Source organism: Scophthalmus maximus, chromosome 6, assembly GCF_022379125.1.
Source record: "Scophthalmus maximus strain ysfricsl-2021 chromosome 6, ASM2237912v1, whole genome shotgun sequence".
In the NCBI taxonomy this organism is placed as follows: domain Eukaryota; kingdom Metazoa; phylum Chordata; class Actinopteri; order Pleuronectiformes; family Scophthalmidae; genus Scophthalmus; species Scophthalmus maximus.
This window is the reverse complement of record NC_061520.1, coordinates 22753001-22779064: the sequence shown is the minus strand read 5'-3', so window position 1 is coordinate 22779064 and position 26064 is coordinate 22753001. Positions and strand designations below refer to the sequence as shown.

Below are 26064 nucleotides of genomic sequence, written 5' to 3'. Positions count from 1 at the left end.
ATCAGTGGCTACACTTCTGTGGTATGTGCCTTTATGTGTGTGTTTGGAGAAAGATGGCAGAGAGTAACTCAAGAAGACCCATCACATCTACTCATGCTACTGCAGTCCTCCATCAGAGCTGGCCCACCCACAGCACCTTCCAAAAAACGCATTTGTTGTCGCTGTGTTTTTTTTTCTTTCCCTTCTCACTATCAGGGTCCCTCACTCCATCCCTCACCCACTGCGGACGTATCGACTCTCAGTCAACGCGTACCAAATTAAAGCAGGCAGCCCATCTCTGCTTGCACTGGGCCGAGCATGTGTACAATCAGGCCAAGCGTCAAGTGGCTCAAGGAGAGGAAAGATGGGAATTTGCCTTATCAGTGAAATCACGGGCGAGATAATGCCGCAGTAAGTCTGCAGGAGCACAAATGTGAAATAAAACAGGGAAACTAACCTGTCACAGCTGTGCATTTACTCTCCCTCTGAGTGATATCAACATCAACGAGCAGGCACACGGCCGTTTCTTTTCAAAGCGTCTCTCTCAGGGATGGAAATTTAACAACTTGTCTTTGGCTTGAATTTATTCGAGTTAAAAGTGGTTTTGTTGGTAGTAGAGAAAGCCTCCAACACAGAGATTAATGACAGGTAGGGAGAAAGATGGTGGCTAAATAACCCAAGAAGTTGTTTTGCATTACGATATAATGATAACTAATTTCAACCTGAACTCAAAACCAAAAATATGATTCTAAGGCCTCAGTGCAGTTAATTAATTACCATTTCGGGTTGTTGCTTGTCGTTTTATGAATATTATTTTAGGTACATGTAGACAGGATGAAAAAATCTGAATTTTGAAAACACTATTTAAATGATAATACGGCTCCTTCGTATCCAGAGCAATCAAAATAAATCTATATAACAGGGACATCAGACTGGCATATTGGAATCACAGCTTCATCTCTTCCTGTCTGACACAAAGCCTCTCTCCACTGTCGCTTGCTTGGATGTACAAGAGATACCCTTATCGATCCCTCCATTGGCTTACACTGCCTTCGAATGTCTCAAAGGCTTAATTCAAAAGGGAGCTCAAAATAAGATTACTGATTATTATCACTTGGCTGCAGACAGCAGGAGAGAGACAGAGAAGGAGAGCGAGTGACAAAACACATCAAAAATGAGAGAGGACCAGGGCCTCAAAAGGACAAATCAAGCCTCGGCAGATCACCGCGTGCTCCTCTGCTGTTACAGTGAATTAAGCTAAGAGGGCTGTTGTATATAATGGCAAATTGTTTAATGCCACAAATGAGTTATTTGTGAGAGCTGACACAGCGCGGCTCAGGAGGGAAATCAGGGAGAGCGGCAGAGGTGGGAGGAAAATCCATCCAGATTGTTCAAACACAAGTTAACAGCTTGACAAATCTGAACAGAAAAAAAAAAATCCTTGTCACAATTATCATTAAAATGGAATATGTATCCAATAATGCATTCCCATATAATGAATGCACTTTTTAGTATAATGTATACTGTAAGCGTTTAAAACTTTGATTATTTATTGGGTAGATTCATAATATAAGCCTCAATGTAGTGTTGAACAGTTAATTTCAACTGGTCTGTGACAGTTCCGTACTACAAATTCACTCATTTGCAATACATCCAGTTAGTTTACAAATGGTATAATGCCTGTGCTGTCTGATATCAATCAATCAACGACTTCACACAGACTAGCTACAGCAAAGCGACTCCTCCAAAACATGAAAGTTAGTTTAGTTTTCCAAGAAGTTCCTGGAGCTGTTCCACTTTTGAGCATCACACTGTGAGAGAAGAGTACACAGTGACAGCACACCTTTGGCCTTGATGACTGTTTTGAGTATACAATGTTTTGTCTCTTTTCTACACACACACACACACACACACACACACATGGACGCACGCATAGGCCTGTCACACACACAGCACTTTTTGTTGCACAATATATTGTCCCAGAAATGTTTGCGATAAACGATATTATCGTCATTTTTAGACCATTTATTGATACTGAATCATCTGAGCTTGAAGTATAGGCCTATTGGTTGTTGAGTTTGCAAGTCCAACAAGAAATGTGTTACTGAGAGAAATGTTATCCAAAGTTTAGACTTGGATAACCGGGATATGCTACCTTTGGAAAAATACTAAGAAATCCCAGTTTTATGACATTTAATAGACCAAACCAGTAATTGATTGATCATACAACGAGAACAGATGAGAGGATAGAAGCAGCAAGACTTATCAAACTGTTGCTGCCATTCATTCATATGTCAACGATCACGCATGTAGACACAATGGCTGTTTTTGAGGTCAATAAAATTATTGAGTTCATTTTCATGTATCGTACGATAAGTCGATACCGTACTTATCGTGTCAGGCCTGAACACGCATACACCACATTTGCAAAAGCTGCTTAGAATTGATATGTGGCATGAACTGAGAGACATGGTCTAACCAAACGACACATGTACTATAAATTCTATTTATATGTATGTTTATATATTGCCCTGTGTTTCTTTCATATCTTGTCTTTTAATGTCTTATGTCTAGCTTTGCTTTTGCAAAAGAACCAGAACCTATTCAAGCTTAATGCTGCTGTGGCCAAATCCTGTTGATATATATTATATACATATATAAAGCATATATGGAGCATAAATTATACCAGCATAAATTAAGTATTGAAGATCTGGAATTAGGTTGATTCGTCTACTCATAAAACTTAGGCTGGTCTCTTTATCTACAATAGACTTCTGCTCAGCGAGTGACAAAAGATGGGAATTTAGAAGATAAAAATAAAGAAAATCAGTCATGGGACAGACACAAATCTCTGAGATCTGAGGGCCCTACAAGGTCTTCTTGAAGGGGAGTCTCTATGAACAAGTCCCTCGCATAAATTTGCAACAAATTATTTCTAAATTTGAAAAAAATATTGAATTGCAAAAATATCAGACCTCTACAGAAGAAAGCTGCTCATTGAAATTCTGATTATCTGCTTTCTTACAGCAAGTGTAATTTAAATGTCAAATACACACGTGTTCACCAGTGTTGGTTGTTTCCGTCCAAAATTTCAAATAGTTGGCTGTAAAAAATCTTTTTCATGCTGGAATAGACAGATAGTTTATAAAATCCCCTTGTGTGTAATGTATTTTAATATGTATTACCTGTCATTTTGTAGGATGCAAACTTACTCCTGTATGAAGTGGACTGCTCATTCCAGTCAGTGGTTATTGGGACTTGTAGTACCTGAACGTAGTAGGTGGGACTCAAACCACTGCACGAACATCAACAATGAATCAGTCTACTTGCCGCCATCCTGCCCATCCAGATGCTGCCGTGCAGATTATGTCCCTGACATATGTGCCTATGGGTCTATGTATAGTGCATTTAACAGCTTTGATCTCCACTCAAGTTGGATGTCAATCATGATGCCATCTGGTGGAACCCAACACAAGGCTCACTAACAAGGTCGAATCCAAGGGCTCAGCCTCATCCGCATCACTCCTTTAATCTGGATCAAAATATTAGAGGAATCATGGCTGACAGCCTTTAATCATTTTGATGTGCCGTTAAAACGAGCCTCCCTCCTCATGTACGCCACGTGAGCCGGCGCTGATCTCCGCTGACGGCTTTATGGGACCAGTTGTGTCTGCTTTTTCCGCCTCTCAGTCTGAGCAGCTCTGACAGATGTGGTGCACGCTGGTCAAATATTCATGCACGACAGAAACACCTACCGTAGAAGGAGAGCTTTCCTTTCACCGTGTTCATTCCCCGGGAGTTCTCGGCCACACACTCGTATGTGCCGGCGTCCTCCTGCTGGAAATATGGGATTTCCAGGACGCCGCTGGCTTTCCTCATGTCCACTTTCCTGGGGAAGGGTATGCCGTCCACTCTCCTCCAGTTTATGGAGGGCACTGGGCTGTGAAAGCACAAAAAATTAACCCCCTTTTGTGAATGCAAATAAACTGTGCCAAGCTAAAAAAATTGCAGTCATCTTTTCAAAATTAGGTCCAGAGACTGTTAAGTTAATACAAACTCAAATACACAAGACAAAATGCCAAAATTTAACTTTCCATACATATACCAGACATGTATTCAAATTAATGCTGAATATGCCCAGCAAAAGTTTTTGGATGATGAAACATGCCAAATCCAGTATATTGTCCTTCAAATGACATAAAATCCCTTACTTACCCCACTATGAATATACATATGAACACATACACACACACACGTATAGTGGCGTATACGTAGGTGCTCATATAACTTTAATTATGTGACTGAGATTCGTAGGTATATAAAATAGTATATAAGTATAGTGATGGAGTATATAAAGTATATAAAATAAAAAGAATAGCAAATATGAAAAAAAAACAGCTGCATAAACTGTACATAGACATTTACACATGCGGCCCCTCTATGTAATGCACATTTGGCATATCTAAAGTAAATCATTACATTACATTACAATATATATTTCAGCACTCTGCTTTCACAGACTCCCTTATACTATTTGTATCCCTGTTTTCAGGAAGTCGGATCATACAGTACAGTATGTCACCATTTGCTCTGATTGAAGTAGGAGTGTTAAGAAGCTGATAACATGGGAAATTAAATGGTTTAATTCTCTGGTGAATTTTAAAACTGCCCCTCAGTACAACTGCTCAGTAGTCTAACTTTCCGCATGTTATCTGATCTGCATTGTGGGCTTCGGAACACTGTGTCACAAAACCAGATATCTAAACTGAAGATTCTTGCACCACAAAATGTGCCCTATGATTTCTCGGATGTGCAGCATAGCTTGAAACACATGAGGATTGCCGCAGAGCGGGGAAATACATGAAAGTAAAAAAATACCCCAGCGCTTTTCGAGGAATATTTATTCTTTTAAATGCTATTCAGCATGTTGAGCCTGATTAATAGTGGGCTTACTTTCCCAGAGCAAAGCATTCCAGCTTCACAGTGGATCCTTTGGCGACGGGAACAACCTCTGGAAACTGAACTTCAATCTTTGGCTCATATTCACCCATCACACCTGAAAATGAAATGCAAATGAGCCTCGGTATTAGTGCAAAAGAAATTCTAATTCTGATTCAAGTTAAACAACTCAAACTCACATTACAAAATAAAGAAATAGTTGTGGATATTGCTGTTGCGACACAACTACAAAAACCTTTTTCAAGTACAGCCGTCTTTTTACCATAAGCTGACATGGTTTTAAACTTCCAACGCTGTGCAATCTGAGCAGCAGAAACTGGCTCCACTCTCAATGCCGTCACAGAACGCTCTGCCATTGAAAACAATGTGCAAAAGAAGCCCAAAAAACCCACAGAGTATGGTCTCCAGTGGAAATGCAACGCACATGTCGAATGGAAAAAATAAATGACAAAAACAACTTCAAGAATTCATAGAAGGTTTTAACTTTTCGATCGAAATGAGTTTCATCTTGTTGTAGTGCTAACAGCTGTGAACCAGAAAATGGGCCTATAAAATCCCCCCAGGTGCTGCCACTGTGTCTACAAAGCGTCCCATTCACTGTCGGTGAAGCAGCTCTGGTGGATTATAATATTGCTGCTGTGCATGTTGAAATCCTCTGGATAAACGAGAAGATGAGAATGTGGGCTCCCTGGTATTCTAGCCTTGGGAGAACCTAATTCATAAATCAAGATTTGTACTGTGTTCTTCTCCTCCAATTACAGTAAGGTCAGTCAAATCAGTGAATTTTGTAATTTGGTGTACTTTCATTTTGTCCTAGCTGTGCCAGTTCTGAGTCTGGGTGCACAATATGGTATTTTAAGCTACTCTCATTCACGGGTGTAACAATAGCCCCCCCCCCCCCCCCCCCCCATTGCTATAATTCAGGGCTGTGTTGCACAAATAGCTCTGGAGATGGAGGAAACAGGCCAATTTCATCTCGTTGATTTGGTGAGGCATGTGTTATCAGGATGGCTCCCTGAGTGACTGTGAAAGCTAATTCAGATCCTTATCACAACTGTCTCATATTGGAATGTAACCACGGCACTATCACCCATGTTAGCAGACAGGTGGAAGTGGACAGGTAATTGTCTCATACCACAACCTTTTGTAATGTGCCCATCTGCCCCCCTCCCAACCCACATCCCCCTGTCTATGACCGTGAGGTAGGGCTGATATTTTGTGGGCTTCACCGTTGCGTCGGTGAAATAAAGGTATACTGAAAATACAGAGAAAGGAAGCAGGGAGGACAAGCGTTCTAAAATCAAAACACAACAGGTTTTCACAATCCTGTCTCCTTGAGAATTTATTTTCAGAGAACTCACAAATCTAAAGGATATTTTATTATTACTTTATTTATTAATAGTTTATCTATTTTATTTATTTATAGTTATCCCTTGAACATTCAGTCAAGTGGCTGCTGTCCTAATGATGAATACATATGCTTTAATTTAAAGTACTGTATGCCAGCTAGTTCCTCTGAAAACGGCCTTTTGCTGTCTTTGTATAACAATGGTCCCCACACCTGAAGCTGAGCCCCTCATATCACTACAGCTGAGCTACACAATTACATGTCAAACTTAAATGAGGAAAAGCTGTGATTCTAGCAAAGTGTTTAGCAATATTTTGTAAAGGTTCTAACATTTTGACTCCTCATGTATACATGAAACATTCTTTATACCACTACCACCACTAGTATGAATGCAAACACTAGTACTAATTTGTTAACCTTTAACATTAAAGTAATCTATAACCAGTATAGGAATTATTACAACAATATAATGAGGTTGCAGATTTTGTTTGGCATTTATCAATTTGTCAAAAAATATAACTCCTTCCTAGTAGATTATTCAATTACAAAGACTAAATGAAGGCTGAGTAACATATTATAGTATATTTGTAATTATAGTCCAAACAATAAATGAGCTAAGAATGAAAAGGATTTTTGGCCAATTAGCTCGTCACAGATATAGTGGTACTGTTGTATATTCTGGCAGAATAAAGAATGATGGGGAAAAAAAGTTTCTCCATTTATGTGTTAATGTAAAAAATATATATTTCCTAATTCACTGTTATCAGATTTTTTAAGATTAGATACAGTAACTTATACATTCTACTGAATTCTAAGTATTTGTCATAATCTAAACAGGTTTGTTTTTCTGTTTCAAACATTCAACATTTGACAGGAGTTAGGCAGACATGCTGTTATGAAACCAACCAAAGGTGCGACTTATCCTGAACAGGGAGTGGGGCATCGTGTTGCCAAGTACCTGTCAGACTGCTACAATGAATGAACATTGTGGGAGTCTAATTGTCACTTTCCCCAGTGTCACTTCATTCTGTTGGAGTATTTCAAAACGAGAAAAACACACATTTTGAGGACTTCAGATCCAGGTACCAAGGGATTCTTTCTTTAATTCAGTCTTTTCTTCTTCATTTCTAAATTTGAAATGTTTTAAAACTGTAGTTTTGGTTCCACGCAACCTCATAAGGTAACCTAACCCTAGCTCATTTTAATTGTTAACCACTTCAGTTTTGGTAAGAAAACACAAAAGACTTTGTTCATTCAGTTACCAGGATCGTTAGGCTTCCAGTTTGTTTAACATCTTTAGATGCTTTGATACAGAGAGAAGTAATCATAAAAATAAATGACCTTGAGGATTATTGATGATTTGATAAGGTGATAACAATAATGTCATTACTATATAATAATCCTTAATGATTTACTGTTAAAGTAGATGAAATTAAGTAATCATGAGACTAACAAACCGTTCAGCTTTCCTTGTTCAGAAATCCAAAATCACCCAGATTATAGATATGATAGTAAATTATATTGTCGTGAGTTCCTTAAAAATTAAATAAACCAACTCTGAGAGATTTGAACAAATGTGTAAAGAATTAATTAATCATTATAACACAATGTGAGGACTGGTATTCATTTGGAAATTATGTTTAATAACAGGGGCTATCATTGTTGGTTACTCATAAGCATTTAGTAAGTGTGTATAACTGCTTTTAATTATTAAATAGGGGTTCAAATAAGGTATTGCCACTAACACTAATATTTCATAGTTTTAAATAAAAAACGTTGATAAGAGGTATAGTATCTGGTTCCACAAGTGCAGCTAAAATGAATGGTAATAACCCACATAAATGTCATAAAGGACATTTCATTTAGATTCATATTTCTTCTACTGCATCAAATTAGAAACTGTAAGGAACACGCTTCTGGGAGAAAAACTTACAATTGGATTACTCGCTGACAATGACCTTTCCTCTATAGCGCCTTGATAAGGCCAGCCTAAAGCATCAGATCCCCATGTTAAAGGACATGCTGAAATTAGCAGAGAATGGGATAATTAACCTTTACATTTCATTTGAATCCCCTTAAAACCACTTGTCCTACTTTCAGGTACCATTGAAACAAGTTGGGCTTTTTGTTTGTCATGACCAGGAGTGGTACTTATATTTTCAGCACAGCTGCAATAATCATTCCAACAGATCTTATCACAGAGGAACTGGCAGTTTGCAAATACAGATTTGTGTACTGTAACATTCCCATTTGGAAAAAGCAAACCATCTGGAAAAGCATTAATTTAATCAGGCCTATTCAGTACAATTAAGAAGCAACGTTTGCATTCAAAGAAGCAGTGCAATGACAGCATCTTGCAGATTAATTTATGATGATTACGAGTATGATATGCAGCCAAGTTCCCTGAACAGACACGGACTAGCCGGCCGTCTTCTACACTGTGGTTGATAATTTGTTTACATGCTGGTAGTGCATTAGTATTTTCAAAAGCAGGTCTCACCGTCACTGCGGAGCACCAGCGGAGTGGGTGGACCCTGGACTTGGGTCTTTGTGACGGAATTGGTCACCACACAGGTGTAGTTGCCAACATCGGATGGCTCCACTTTGGCAATGTACAGATTACCCGTCTCCTGTGAGATGAAGCGACGGGTATCCTGCTTCACATATGTCGGGTATTCGTTAAAGATCCAGGAAAAGATCAGATCTGTGGATGAAGAGGAGAAAGATAATCCTTAATTTAAATGAACCCAAAACAGTTATTTCCCCCCGTTTGTTTTGCTTTTTGGATGGATCACAACATGGTGGAGGGAAGCCAGATACTTTGGTCGTATGGTGCATTTGGTTCTGGCTCAAAGATATTAAAGGACTTTGTTTTTGTGTTCCCTCAGACAACATTATGGCAACATACATACAAAAATAGTGAGCGTTCTCAAAGACTGAAACACACAACAATCAAATAAATTAATAGCACATTTACGCGACTAATTATTGGTATCATATATTTACCTAAATGCCATACTACATGCTAGCCAACTAAATGGTTCACTCAGAATTTTACTGTGGCAAATGCTAAGCTAAAGCAAGTTAAGCTCCATCACACAGAGATGACATGATGCTCCAAACATCATGAATAACTAACATTTGTCAAAGGCTTTCACCTTTTTTAACATTGAGTAAGTGTGTGGTCCAGTAGCGAACCGTGGGGTCTGGCACTGGTGGCAAAGTCGGAATGTTTTTTGGGGTATTTTTTAACGATGTAAACAGCTCTAACACGCTGCACAACAAGCTCTGACACACAGCTCCAACACACACGCGCACGCACTTTCATCATCACACCACAAGGTAAAAAGTTGCGACACAGCACACAACAGCACCGACACAGCGCACCAACACACACACACAGGCACATATACGCACACACAATCATCGCCAGCAAGCCATTGCCTCAAACTCCACTGATATAAAAAAATTGTAAAACATGACACGGCATTATGGTGTGAGTACACATGCATTTGATAGAACTTCTAAATGATTCACCAGATGCTTTAGCTTCTGAAAGTCATTACTACGGTGGCCCTCACACTTCGCGCTCACTGACCTGTCTAGATGTCAGTGGCCTTCTGGAAGGTGTAGGGCAATTGGGTTTTTTCCCCGCCCACTGCGATAGCAAAATCTGATTGGCTGATTTACGCGTCACTCACTAAAGGAACACACAAGCTCGAGACTTCTGTCCCGATCATGAAGTCCATGATAACCAATGAGTGAGCAAGCTGTAACCTCTTTTCTGCCTAGAGACAATTTAAACAACAACCAAATCTGATTGGATGACTATATTTTCAAGGTTTCAGGTTGCTTATACTGTCATTTCTGAAGCAAACTTGATTTAAAATCAGCCAAAAATTTGAATTAAAAGAGATGATTATTATTAATTGAAATATGTTAAATATGACATTTAAAATGCTGATATGTTGGTTCTTCTCTGTAGTCCTAGTAGTCCCTAAGGGTTCCCCTCTGGTGTGATCCTAGTAATGTAAAACTACCTTAACTTAGCACTAAGCTAATGCTACTCACATTCAAAGCTTACGCTGTGGGAAAAAAAATATGGCTGTTATATATGGACTATTTTTGGGATTTTTTTTGTTGCAGCTGTACAGAATAATCTTCCAGTAATCTGTTTTCTCAGAAATGTTTGATTAGACAATCACTGTCTGTTTTGTCTTTGTTTATAATTTAAAGGTAATAAAGAGGTAATGGTAGGTTTGCCCCTAGTAACATTTGCAACATATATACACACACACAAACTTACAAAGTAATCATCAGTTAGCCTATTGCTGATGTAGCACACAGCTGATTAGGACTTAATCAGGAATAATTTCAGATATATCACAGATACCTATAATCAGATAAGCCTACTGCACATTGAAATAAGCTTTTTTCCAACTAACTTCACCTTACCTGTTATCTAATCCCCTTTTCAGAATGATTAAGGAAGCAATTCGTTGCTTGAATCTTAGCATTATGTTAATTGCAAAACATTTATTATCTATTACATGTATTATAATACATGTAATAGATATTAATGTGCATGGCAATAGTAATGTGCACGGTGAGCACATGGTGTATGATGTATAAAAAGAAAGGTACACATGTATCATTCATCCATGATTCTCTATCACTGTGGCTGATACACATTCTAGTGAATTCTAAGTAGAAGAAGTACTTCTCATAATCGAAACAGGTTTGATTTTCTGTTTCAAACATTCAACATTTGACAGGAGTTAGGCAGACGTGCTGTTATGAAACCAACCAAAGGTGCGACTTATCCAGAACAGGAAGTGGGGCATCGTGTTGCCAAGTACCTGTCAGACTGCTACAATGAATGAACATTGTGGGAGTCTAAATGTCACTTTCCCCAGTGTCACTTCATTGTGTTGGAGTATTTCAAAATGAGAAGAACACACGTTTCGAAGACTTCAGATCCAGGTATCAAAAGATTCTTATGAACAATCTTATGAACCTAAGCTCATTTTATTTATCAACCACTTCTTACAGTTTTGGTAAGAAACTCAAAATACTTTGTTCGTTCAGTTATCAGGATCATTAGACTTCCAGTTTGACACCATGAGATGCTTTTAACACAGATAAGTAATCATAAAAATAAATGACATATAAATTATGAATTATTGATGATTTGATAAAGTGGTTACAATCATGTATAATAATAATAATTAATGAGAGATGGAATTAAGTGATCATGAGACTTCATTAACCTGGCCAATAATCCAATTTGCAAGTGAACCAATGCTTAAAATTGTGAACAATGAGGGTCTTTAACAACACCATGTGATTAATACAAATCCCCCTTTAAATCACTACATCATCACAGACAGCAGTACCAGTGTCATAATTCAACCACAGATGTCAGCTCTACCATACGTTTCACAGAGAAATCGGATATGACATGCAGTAATAAATGCAGCATTACTACAGCATATAAAAAAATGTTTAACATTTATAATATTTTTCATGCCTCCATATATCTTGCAGTTGCTGTGTTGAATTAATTGTATAAAGTGTCTCAGTAATAGTCCTCTACTGTACAGTACAGTATGTCAGGCCCGTTCAAATGAGGTCTACTCCAGAGGCCTGTATTAGAAGGCAGAATTTGGGGTTATCGGGGTAACTTCTGCTGCTTCTCTACTCACCGGGGTAAATCACCATTGTAACTTACATTGAATGGATAAACTGCTCCGGAGTAGGTTAAGTTTGAGATAAGAGATTTAAACCTGTCAACAGCCCAACTACTGACCAATCAGATCACTGGAATACCAGAGACATCATTCTACAGGATCCAGACTGGGACAAAAGAGTTTAGAGTAACGTGACACATAATGGAGTGCAACAGATATTTATAGATAAGTGGAATCGTGTTGCTGTCCTCCTCTGCTTCAGCAACATAATCAGTCTGGTCACTTCAGCTTCTGGTCATCATAGCTTGTTCTCATCAGACAAAAAGGCAAAAATAATCACTCAAGAGTAAACATATTTTAGAGCTGACATTAAATTTGAAAAACTATTTCTAGTGGTTCTTTTCTGTTTGAGTTGTTTGATCATATTATTTACATTTCACTTCGTAGAATATCCCCTTTACATGTTGCTTCAAATGAATTCACCTGCAGTTCTCAGTGTTTATTTTCGTATCATATTAAAAAATGTCTTCATGGGTCTGGCAATGTTGCTTATAATTAACGATTCTGTATCTTCCACATGAACGAGGAACAGGAAAACCCAGTGTTAAGAGAGTTGATATCCAGCTTCATAGTATTCAGTAAGTTATCTGGTTGTCCAATTTTAGGTTTAGTTGAGCCAAATAATGAAAACAAATCTATGTTGAACTTGCTTCGTAGTACAAACCCCTGGGTGAGTTCCTCACATTATTGCAGTCAACTCATCAAATCTGAATGTTGTGATGCATTATGCTTCTCTGGAGTTTTGCAGCCTCTCTAACTGACAGGCATGTGTTATGTTCCTGCGGAGCGTAATCAAACCCTAGCACTTGTTAGCAGACTAGCAATTACACAAAACAGTCCGTCCGCCATTCCCCTCTCCTAGCTGCTTGGCCATTTATCACAGCATGATTCCATCCTCCCGCTGGCTTAGAGGAGCAGGTACTGTACCGATCAGCACCATTTGGGGCTCAGAGTTTGGCTGCTGTATGTGTGGAGCTAAACACAGAGTAATGGCACAGCAGAGGTCCGTGGGGAATAGGGACACTTCAAGGCAGGATAAGGCATGTTGTTTGTGTTTGTTTCCTCTCCAGTGCTTTTGGACTATGGCTGCACCTGCTCTCGTTCTATGTTTAAAATCCATATGCCTACACGGCACGACTAGAGCTGCAGAATACCACAGAGAGCAAAAACATAATGAGATGTCTCACACAGCTGGCCAAACGGTCTTTGCAAAATCATCCAGGGCATTGATTTTATGGGTTACACAATCCTCTCATGTATAAAACCAGGACATCTCTATGACAAATTGAAGAAGAAATCCAGCTGCCCTGCGAGGCAGCATTACAGTCACTGCCATGGCATCACCCTTATTTGTATCAGGACAACAGCCTTTCCACACAACCTCTAGATGCAACTGCAATTGTATGAGACAGAAATCTGAAAAAAATCAAAGAAGCTGCAGTGGCAAAGGTGAAAACTTACAGTAATCTCTACATTTAAAAATTCTTTGGCTCGTTACGGCCTGTTAAAAAAAACCATTATTTCCAAAAGGTGATCTATTGAAGAGAGCTTTTGAGAAGTCCCAGAAGAGCTTTTTGTGGCTTCCATCTACGTTAAAGATCACTTTGCAGAAGTCACAATGAATGAAGCTGCTTCACTCACAGAAGGAGACAGAGGGGCAGCATCAAAGGACGGGCCTCACTGAATATTCAAAGGCTGAACAAGACGTGCAAGTCAAACATGACCGTCCCCTCACACAGCTAAGACCACGGCCAGACTCAATTGTATTAAAGTAAAGATAGAGAACGGAGATGAAGAAAGTGAGCTGTAATCCCAAAAAAAGGGTCTCATTCTTTATGACAACCTAAAGAGGAAGGTCTTTAGCAACTTGGGAAACCTGTGGAAGGACACTCATACAAATATGTATGAATACTCCAAATAGAAATATTGCTCCACAGAGGGAGCAGTAGTTTCATGAAGACAAACAAAAAACTATAGTACATTACATTAATTATTAAAATAAAGCTTTTTACTATGGACTATTTGATTTAGGCTCAACACCAACTTTTGCTGTAATTTTCAATTTCATTATATTCAAGCAGTCTGTCTTTCGTGCACCGGCACGAGTGCGCATAAGACGCTTATGATGCTCCTGTCTCGTCTGCAGGTTGACTAGAGATGTTACAGGCTAATTTGAATTAATTTTAGGTAGGCGATGTAAAAATGGTTTGCACGGTGACAATAAGCAACTATGACTACGACATGCCAACTGCCAAAGATGTGCGCTTCCCTGGCAATTGCGCAACAATGTTAAAACGTTCTATAGATGACAGAATAATGTTAACATAATGAGGTAAAAAAAATATATATATATTTATCTCAAATCTATATATATCAAATCTATATATATACCAAAATCACTCGTATGCACGGTTTAAGAACAAAATTGTGCGCAATTGACTATACATGCTCACATTAAGACACACACTTACACACTTACACTTACACACACACACACACACACACGCACACACACACACACACACACACACACACACACACACACACACACACACACACACACACACACACACACACACACACACACACACACACTTAATCAGAAGGTATTTGTTTCATTTCTTCCATTTTTTCTATTTGCATTTGTGTCCATAGTGAAAGAATGTTTTAATTCAACTTTTAACTCTTATATAGTACGATTTTTTATGATTACCAAAAAGGTTTTGTGTTCTGGGGTTGAATCTTTTCATGTGTATGTGTACTCTATTACAATGACAATGTTTCATCAGAATTTTTAAAAAAAGAAAAAAAGGCCTTCTCCAGAATTAATATAGTTTTTCCAAAATACCTACTGTAAGTATAATTTAGTTTACATCACAAAGTAGTGAGTATCCAGCATGCTCTTTTAGCAAAAAACCAACATTCAGACTCAATAGCACAAAACCTCTACTAAACTAACACCTGTGTTTGCTGGTGTGTAAATCAAATCAATACACACCTAAAGAGCAGAGGTGGAGGGTGCTTGTACTTTTTCTCAAAGGAATACAACAGCAGCTTGGTACTCTTGGGAGACTTGTGTGGGGAGAAAAAAAAAACCCAGAATGGTCAAAATAGGTGTAGGAGAGGCCAAAATAACTTTCGTTTTCTAAAATATGGGCCAGCCAAGTGCTGGATCAAGCTTTCTCCAAAATGCTACTTGCTGGCATAATTTGTTACACCCTCCCTGTCTGGTAAATACTCCGCATTTTTCAAAAACTTCGTAACTACACTTTGTAAGACAGACATCCTGTTGCCGTATGCACAGTGATATAAACAAACCTGACGGCTTCATCCACACAGGACATCCATTAGAGGATGTATGCAAGGTGAACGCTGCCACTCGGGCTCTGCAAACACTGCATCATCCAAGTCAACAATGGAAAGATGAGCACTGCATATTCAGCTGAAGAGCTGATTTGAAGTGCTGTGTATAAACAAAAGCGCAGCAAATTGTAGAGAGGAGCAAAAATGACTGCAAATGTGTAGACGGGCAGCCCTCATGTATCTGTTATAGTCACTGACACCAGCCAGCAGTTGGAAAACCGGACATGATTTTTTTTTTCCTGTATAATGTGATTCATTTCTGTAACAACACAGGCCCTGGCCTGCTTTTCATCCTCCTGCTGAAGCCTCACAGCAGAGCCAGACACTGACACTGTCCCTCGGGGGCGCAGGCCCCTACTGCTTGAAGCAATACATATTCATTTAGACACAGACAACATTTATGACAAGGATTAACAACAACAGCAAAAATATATATTTTTTTGCCGATAAACAAAGAAGCCACCTGTCAATACAAGAGAACGTCTGCAGTTTTCGCTGGGATGGTCTGGCATCATAATATACTATCAGCATCAGCTGCCTCATCACACTTGGTATTAATAATACATTTAAGAGCGCACTGTGACAACAATATGCATTTTTAATCACCCAATTATAAAACAGTAGGATGTTGGAATGCTGCAAATTGCACACATTTACAACAAAATCGCCCTTTTGTGGCCTCAATAATTCTCTGATCACAGCTGTTGGTCGTGTCAAACAGGGCAAAGCGCATTGATGTGGCGCAATGCGAGCTACGGGAACGTTTCACAGACAAGCAACATGGGCGCAGACTCAAAATTTGGTCCTATTAGAATCTACACATTCACTGATTTAGGGGAGCATCTTCAAAAGGGTGCCTCTTTGCACAAAAGCAAACAAACAGAGAAAGAATCTCTGAAAAGCCCTCCTCAGTTTAACATTGTTACACATTGTGTTACCAACTATACTTCACTCCCATATGTGCTCGCGGCTGCAGGGAGCCTCTGCTCTACTGTTTCCTTCACAGAGGAGGACAGGATGCACATGCTCCGTTCTCTCGGAGCCTCGGGTGGGGGCACAAACAAGGTCAACACAGTGGAGACGCACACAAGCGATTTCAGTCTTGAGTGCCCCTTAAAGGTCTCTCCCCATTACAAAATAGAGGTCAGCAGCATTAGGTCCACAACTCAACACAGTAATCGTGTAGTGCAAAGAGTGTGGCTGGGTCACATTGGCAGCCCATTAATGCCGTTGGTTTTGAAAAAGACAGAAACTGACAGCCACTCGGCTCCTCTCACTGCCTCCGATCCGCAAAGATACGGGAGGGGAACTGCACAAACATTTCTGAGGCAGCTTGGATTCAAAAAATACTTCTCATGTTGTAACCAGGTTGCATTAATCCATTCCTCTTCCTCGGACTCAGCAGATAGTAATAACCATATATTTCTGGCATGCCCTGACATTGGCCTGTCAGCTGGATAGTGAGTGTGTGGATGCAGCAGGGAGGCAGCACCCCCCTCAACCTTTGTGGTGGGATCTGTCCTGGCAGGGTGCGTCATTCCGGATCTGCACTCAGCCTCTTCCCCCTGTCCCTTATGTGCCCGACTGTAAGAGCAGGTATACAACTCTCTGACGACACAGAGGCACATTTGGAGACATTAGCAGTGTAGGCCAGCAGGTTCACTGGCAGATGTGTCACTTTGAGCAAATATTCATTGTCTTTACAGTTGATTGCTATGGTCTGACAATTTGTGCAAAGAAATAAAAAAGCTGAGGAAATAATTCCAAGTAAATTTTCTAAGGTTAATCAATAAACTTTCTTTCATTTAATTGAACCTGAACTTTCTAAGTCAAAACAAATCATTTGACCAGTGTTATGTAACTATATTATGTTAACTCTTTTTAAAAGAGTCTGACCACATGTCAAGAAACAATATTGTATTTTCACATTACCATGTTTTAAATGCTGAGGTCAATTCACCAAGAACAATTTGGAGGGTCAATGCCCTGACTGAAGACAATAGAAAGAGTCAAGATGCTGCCATAAAGTATAGAGACAGCAGCACTGCTGAGTTAACCTGAATGCTCAAAGGGGCAGGCAACTTTTACTGCACATTGCACTATACTGTTGTTAATCCTGAGCACCCTAAGTCTGTTAAACTGGTTAATTTGTGCAGTTATAATGTGTAACTGGAGACAGAGAACAGGAAAGGAGTGGTTCAAGGAAACATCTTGAAGACCATTTTTTTGGCACAACAAAGTTTTTTTTTTCCAGTGGTCAAAAAGACACAATATAAATGAGATGCTGTATTAGAGAAACAAATATCTGATGTTAACTGAATTTTTGATTTGAAGTACAAAAAAAGGAAAATCAATCTATACCACCGTGAATTTCATTGCACCATACTATTTTGCATTGAATAGTTTCATGTTAAATCAATTTGTGTCAAGGTGCAGTAGCATCACAATAGGGGTATATTGTATAGTAGCTCATTAGCAGTTGTTTCACATGTTTTTCTAATGTAGTGCATTGTTGGAATTGAATCAAGATGCACCTCCTTTGAGAGGCTACAATATAAACCATAATCCAAGTAAGAAATTAGCTTTTTGTCTTTGGGAACCAATAAATAAATAAATGATTATAAATGGAATCACAAAATTTAAATTTAATGAACGTTTTGCATGAATGCTAAAATCACATTGAATTCAACACAAAGGGGATGTAGACTGTATTAAAATAGTTTATACGAGGAATGGTATGTTGTGGTGCTCTTTAATACGTTAAGGTAGGTCGTATTTGCACTCTTTACAAACTTGTGTTTAGGTCGTCTCAATATTTCTTTTTGCACGAGCCACTTTTTTGCTTCTCTTGCTCACTGGTGTACTGTATCAATAATGGATGATACTCGCAGCTGTAGAGGGGACTGTGCATATGTAGCCATACGATCAAAACAGGTTAGTGCTTTACATGTCGTAAACAGTGTGTCATTGACTGACAGAAAAGGTATGATACATCCATTCCCTATTTTTTGTGATCCACACAGTACAGAGGTGTGTCTGGTCTGAACTGCTTGTTTTGACATATCTCTGCCTTATTTTTCTTGGGCTTTGTCATCCCGGCACTGATATTTCACTCTAATCTGTGATATGTGTCATAGTCAGTGCTAGGTGATACAGTATGTGTGTTCATGTGTATATTTCGTTTTTGTGTGAATAAAGATTCCAGTTTTTAATCCTGAGCAAACATAAAAAAATTAGGGTTGATATGAGAGAATTAAAAGATTCTGCAACAGTATTTTGGCAAAAAGGAGAGAAAAAAATTATAGCATATATTATTTAATCTAAATCATGCGGGGAGTCTTTTTTAATGCATTAAATTAACCATCTTTGCACTTGCGTAAAAATGGATAAGTGATCAGCGAATGAGCTCAAAAGAAACACAATTACTGTAAGTGAATTATAATCTGCCTATCACTGGGACATTAACCTTCTGGCTTCTAACCTTCTAACCTCTTGTCTGGCACCAACTGTAACTTGACTGAAAAATAAGCATCTAAAAAAGGGACAACTGTTTACCTGCTTATTCATGTTATTATCCAACCAGCAACATGCTCACATTAAACATCATAATAGGGGGGGGGGAAGGGATCTTAGTGACTTTAATGGCATGGTGGATGGGCTAGTTTGAGTATTTCTGAAAGAACTGATCTCCTGGGATCTTCACACACTATAGTCGCTACAATTTACTCGGAATAGTGTGAAAAACAAAATGCATCCAGTGAGCAGGAGTTTGGAAGGGGAGCAGGAATGAAATGCCTTCACAATGGTAGAGGTCAGAGGCGAATGGCCAGCCTGGCTGAACAGCATGAATCCATGGAACCAATGTGCCTCATGTAAACAGCTCAGGCTGCTGTTGGTGATGGTGTGATGGTATGGGGAATGTCCAATCAATCATGGTTTAAATCCCACAGTATATCTGGGTAAAGTTGATGAGCATGTACATCTAATCATTGCCAAAGTTTTCCATCTTCTAATGGCTACTTCCAGCAGGAAAATGCTCCATGTCACAAAGCAAAAGCATCAAACTGGCTTCATGACAGTTTCGTGAACTCTCGAGTCACCAGATGGGAATACAGTAGAACACCTTTGGGATGTGGTAGAACAGGAGATTGGCAGCATAAATGTGCAGCTGACAAAATTGCAAAAATTATGTACAATCATGTCAACATCTCAGAGGAAAGTCTCCAATGTCTCATGGAATCCAAGCCAAGAAGAACTACGGCAGTGTTAGCACGACTACTAAAGTTCAGAGTATGTCTCGATAACAAAAAACACAATAGACACACACGGCAATGACAATTCCAAAATGTTATGACTGTTACTTCTGTTCCCTGGAGGAGAGCAACAAGATTGCAACATACGATCTGATGCAGCTTTGGCACAGCCTCTGGCTTGCATCATTCTTTCAACAGCTAAAACTCAGCGCCCTGGGATGTGTGGGACAACACAAATCCTCATAGGTCCTGCAAACATGAGACAGCTGGTTGCTGTGATACAGCCACACAAACACGGAAGGTCAAGTCAATGAAATCATCTTAACGGGAGTAAAAATTATCTAAACAAAATAAATATGATGAGCCACAATTAACAGCGTCAATTGTTAAGAAGAACCAGGGAAAATTCCTTTTAATTCACAACTCACAACTTCCAAGATACCCGGTGCCTACAGTATCTGCAATGCAACACTGATAGTTTAGTCAAAGATTTGGGGATGTTATGCCTCCAGCTGCTAATGTAGCCTCGAGCCGCAAAAGCCTCAAGCAGCAATGAGGAGTGGGCTACAGAGGTCTGGTGAGCCTCCTTCTTCCTGACTCCCTTACCCCCCACCCAGATTTTTATTTTATTTTCCAACTTCTAGTCTGCAGCACCAAACCGATGCTGACTCAAGTGATAACACTTGAGTCAGCATCGGAAATCTCAACTACACACAGCTCCCTCTGGAGCCACAAAAGGTTTTATGCACCTTTTTGTGTTTATGTCGCAGCACCGGGAAGCCTAAGGACATGACGTGTGACTGTAGCCCAGCAGAGAGGATGCAGGAGCTAACACACCACCAACCACAAATACAAGGCTGCAGGAAAGCATCGACTGTACACTGTTCATGTGAACTTAGTATACTTCACCTCCTTTGATAACTGCCTCCTTTTTTTGTCCTTCATACCCCACAAACAGTCATACACACTTCAATTGCCACTATAGCAACAGCTGTGTGTACTGCAAGGTTTAAGGAGCTTAAAAGGAGATTTAGGAAGCATGTCATTCAAAAATGTCTTCTGGGAAATGTGCGCGCTACACTCAGACTACTCAGTGACCTTTTCATACGTGATTAGAAAGTCCAATCAACTCAGAGTGTCACTCTCGGCAAATGCAGCATATCTCATTTCATGCTGCTGTCATGTTGGTGGCTGCTTCTCACTGAAGTTTGTCTTCACTGTAAGGTAACTGCTACATTGTCAAATCTGGAAGGCAGGGTCTGGAGAAAAGGCTCTGTGAGCTTGCTGTGGATTTTTGTGACAGTGACATGTGATATTATTTCAGAGAGCTGAAGTCCTCAGACCGATGAAGGGGGGGCTGAATACGGGATTATGAAAGGAGATTACTCATGGAGATTGTAAAATGTGTCATCTGCTAATCAGATTAAGAGCAGAATAATCTGATGAAAGAACTACTAAATATGAGTCATGTACAGTATCATCAGCAAATACTGCTGGAAAAATCATGTTCTTAATCATACCATGGAGAGATTAGACCTTGAAAACTAAATGTGATGCTTATTCAAAAGGAACTCTAAGCTTTTATTTGACATTGAAAGTCATTGAAAGACATTTTACAGAATAAGCAAGTGGTCATATTGTAAACATAGACGGTATATTCAATTGGACGTGGACTCCACATTGGGAAGCTAATGTGGAAGTGCCAGAAACGTTTATTCTCTGGCATGACCAGCAGAGGGAAACTCCACAACTCTTATTTAGTATGCATTGGGGTGTGGATACCGTGTGACTGACAGCTAGAACTGTCAAATGGGTGTAAGTGGCAGGTGTAGGGTGACGAGCAGTGGACAAGCCCTGGGTCAGGTCCGCCCCCTGCTATGCAATCCAAATATGAGGACTTCTTTTTTAATAAAACCGCTGTACAAAATGCTAGACTTGAGGCTTCGAAACAGAAGTTCACAAACCAATGTGTGACATCACAGTGGGTTGCCACTTGATTGCAAACAGGTGATAGACAACAAAAAGGACTGTTCCCTATCTTTTGTAAGAACAAACAATTGAGCTTTCTTTGATTTCTACATTGTCTAGATATTCTAAACGATGGTGAGTAACAAAATTTACTTTAGAGTAGTAAATACCACATCCATTTGCTGTAAAAAATGTCGGTATGAATTTCAGCCACCTTCACTACAACAACAATGTCCATATGGACATTTGCATAACTCCATTAAATGAATGGGGAATCATTTTAGATGCATGAGGATGTAAACACGAAATGGTTTGATGAGTATGGAGGTAGTCCGTCCCACAGTCTCAACCCAGTTTATTACATATTTAAAATTTTGGAGCATCGAGTCACTGTAGACCACCCATCCATAATCACTCTAAAGAATGTTGAATTGTCCGTTGACTCAAGCTGAAAAAAAGCACATTACTCCTGGAGTTTCACAGTGCTATGTTCTGACAAAAACATTGTGTAATTCATGTATCTCATCACACTTACACACAAACTACATCTGCAATTCAAACAGATCTATCAAACAAATATTTCTATATTTATCTTGAAATCCAGAAATGTGTCAACCATGCTGATGGCTTAATTACTCAAATTCCAAATAACAAGCCCAAACTTGGCATGTGTTATTGATTATCTAATACCTAATATATTTCCTGAATGTGAGATGGCGTGCTATGCTATTATTCAGAAGGACTGAATAAAAAATAAAGATGGGATGCCGTTGAGGAAACACTAATGACAAGTACTGAACAAGAAAGACAGAGGCGTGCTAGTTGACTTGCTTTATATTTTTAGACACTGTATAATGTTCCTATAATATCTCTATTGTGATTTAAAACATATCAGATAGGGTTAACTCTTTTAAAGTAACCTAACATGCTTAGATTGATAAAAATCCTAAAAACAATATCTTGCTGTGATATACCTGTATATTGTATTTCCAAATTTGTCTGTTTTAATTTGAACAACTAAGTAACTTTGCATTGTTGAAGCTAGACAACTAACAACATTAAACATTAAACAAGTATTGAGAGAGAATTTTTTTTTTTAATAATATGTAATTCGAAGCTGCAAAGTAGGGGCTGGACCAGTTATGCTTCTGCTTCTTTCAGTCCCTTTTCGAACACAAATAATGTATGTACAAGATATATGTTGACTGGAGATTTATGTCATGGAAAATATTTTGTTTTTCTATTTTGTTATTGATCTATTGTGATTGGTTCTAGATAAATAAAGATCAAATCAAACTGTGAATACATTTTTTTTTCTATAATATTAATAATATCAATGATCCCCAGGCAATGGAGACTAGGAGCTATATGCATGACATGGCACTACCACCTGTTCACTACTCTGAAATTAAAGGAGCACTGTGTTGTCTTTTTTCCTCCAATGTGTTACCCATCTGTATGTTGCATACCTTACATTTTTTTTTTGGTCCCTTTTTATTTCTATAAGGCAACTGGTTTTACTTCATTATCGTATATGAAAATCAATAATCGGGCTCTTAAAACTTTCTTGAACTGTGTAATCCATTAAAGTGAATATAAGGGTCTGCATTAATCATTAGGTAACATAACTTTTTATCAGATAAAGCAATGCAGACGTTTTAAAACAATATGTAATTAAACTGCATTTCGAAGCAATACGAGTAGAGGGTGCTTGATCTTTCAGCTGATTTTCATAATGCACAGAATTTAATAGAAGTTAAGAGATGTTTGTACAAGAATAAATTGCATTTCTGCAAACCCAGCGGCATGGTCAGCATGGCTAAATGGTCAGCTATATGTACGCATGGTTTGTAATTGTTTGAAACCGAAACAGTGCTTTACCAGTGAACACTCATACTCTTTATGTATTAGCTATACATTAAACATTAGTTATACATTAGTTTGATGAATTTCACTGGGGACCGTAGTAAAAAAGGATGTGGTACCTCAGTGAAAATATTTTTACGCACCTTTTTAAGCTCTCAGTTATCAACCTCAGCTATGTTATTATTTTATTGCAAATCTGGTATGCCCATTGTGTATGTGTGTCACATAAATTGATGGAAACAGGATAACTAATGAGGAACAGCCAGCTTCCGCACCATGATACATGAGGATGCGCCCAGGATGTGAGGAAATATAAAAATCTCCAGGAGTTCCAAATGGGGGGTGAGCAGTGATAATGAAAACTGAACAAAATTTATATTCATGAAATGCATGAATACACACACATGTATATATATATATATATATATATTTGTGATTCTGAGGGCTATTTGACCTGGAGAGAATACTCCTCTGCCCTGACAATTTATAATTGATCAAAACAAATCTGAAAGTTTTTGTTTTTAAGTTTATTTGCGTCGGTGCCTCTGTCCTAAAATGGGTCATTACAAGGTCATGTTCCACACCGAATCTCCCTGCTTCTGAATAGAGAGAATATTTGACAGTTACATGTTGCATCAGGTTGCTTTGACCAAGTATGATACATTACAAAGACCCTGCCTCTAACTACATATGAGAAAATAAAACATGAAAAAAGATGATGATACATACAGTGCTCAATTGCCTGCTCAGACTTGGAGAAAATCTTTCATAGGTTCGGTCCTGCGCAGTCATATTTCATGACATTCCTTTGGCGTAGAGGGGGATGTATCTCAGTGTGACATCAGCAGCCTGACAGTCAATAACAAGACAATAATGACTGTCGGGCCACCTTACCCACCTTCCCTCTCTCACAAGGACCTCATTGCATTTTAATCAAATCCTGCATGTGGGTGGCACATTCAAGGGAAAGCTCGGCACATCCCTATTCAGTGCCATATGTTTGTAGACCTTCCTGTAGTGGTGGGACCCCTTGGTGCATGCACAAGGTGCTGGTGGTTTTCCACCTGCCAGAGGGGGCTCTCAGAGGACACATTATGCATGGCAGACAGCTGTCGCTGCCCGCTGTATGCAGCATGAGCTCATCCATGCCGAAAGACGCACTGGACAGAAGAAAGTGCATGAGCAAATGGGTGGGGATGGTGATGGAGGGAGAGACATTTCAAGGGAATATGGAAGCATGAGAGTGTGTTAGTGTCTTGCTGGTAGAGAGAGCACTTTTCCCAATAGACTATATCTATCATATGTTGTGGCAGCGCTCAGTGCATGTTTATGAGTTCAAATCATTCATACATTGTTGCTGACCATCTCTGTAAACCACCTTGCTGTGAAATGCAACAAACTTCTTTTAACTTCAAACATCTCTAGACTTCCATGTACTTCTGTACAGCGGCAATTAGTAAATCTAGCACACTGATTATTGGTTTTCCTATACAGCAATTAAGACAAACCTGTGGAAAAAAAGAGAACGAAAAAACATCCAAAATACTAAAAATAGCTTAGCATATAGCATATATGAATAAACTTTTCAGCTACAATACTATTATACATAATTAGTTTGTAGTTAAGGGATAGAGCAGGTATTTTAACACATCCCAAGAAAAGAGCAACAAGGCTAATTCATACCAACAGAAGACATAAATCTTTTAAAAACAGGTCACACATTTTTGGTTTCATTTTTCAAAAAAGGCTAAGTAATTATCTAAAGCAGTGGGGCACCGTAACTTTAAGTGAACTTCACTCAAACATGAGTAAATGGTGAATTTATAAGAGACTATTTTCAGCAGCAGATTTATCCACATTTGGTGCCTAATAGAGTATTTACGGCAGTAGGACAGTGAATGTGGGACTGGTTCAGAACAAAAACTACAGCGTGTGCTCATAGGAATTAAAGAGCATGCCATCCATTTCAACAGAATGGGTCATTGATGCATCTTTAATATATCAGGACAAACATTGAGCTCTGTCACACAATAAGATATACCAGGTTCTGATTACGAATTTTGAGTAGTATGCATTTATTGTAATTTTTTTTACATTTTGATTCGACTTGACTGAGCTAAAACTGTCAAATACAAAAATCAAGCATTTTCAAAAGACTCATCAAAAGTCCTGGAACATCCTCTTGAAATGACCCACTCAAAATAATATACGGTACCAAATGTACCCTGATAACACACTAATATCTAATGACAAGTCATAGCCTAATAACCACAATCAGTAAAAACAGCATTGACTATTTTCTCAGAGTGAATGATCACCAAGTGTAATTTAGTTCAATAATTACACATTTTAATTAAATGTGTTTGATGCCACTAGTTTCCTTTCCAGGCCAATTGAATTTACACATGAAACAAACATGAGAATACAAAATGAAACCGTATTCGGCTGATAAATGACCAAGATTTTTCTTTTAAACTGACATTCTCCTTCAAAATGCCCGGTTTCAGCCTGACATGGAAGAAACAAATCTATGTTGCCAGATTACTGGCAGTATTTCCTGCGTCTAGCAAAGGCACGG

General features: G+C 38.8%; 1 protein-coding gene across 2 annotated transcripts in view; it reads right to left on the bottom strand.

Moving 5' to 3' along the window:
* cntn4 (contactin 4) overlaps positions 1 to 26064 on the bottom strand; it is a 137388-nt gene that overhangs the window by 40970 nt on the left and 70354 nt on the right. For both annotated transcript variants that reach the window (XM_035632563.2, XM_035632562.2), the window contains exons 6-8: positions 8787 to 8990; positions 4933 to 5035; positions 3735 to 3919 (exon numbers count right to left, since the gene is read on the bottom strand). In XM_035632563.2, the coding sequence (XP_035488456.1) occupies positions 3735 to 3919; positions 4933 to 5035; positions 8787 to 8990 (492 nt within the window). The remainder of the gene's footprint in view (positions 1 to 3734; positions 3920 to 4932; positions 5036 to 8786; positions 8991 to 26064) is intronic.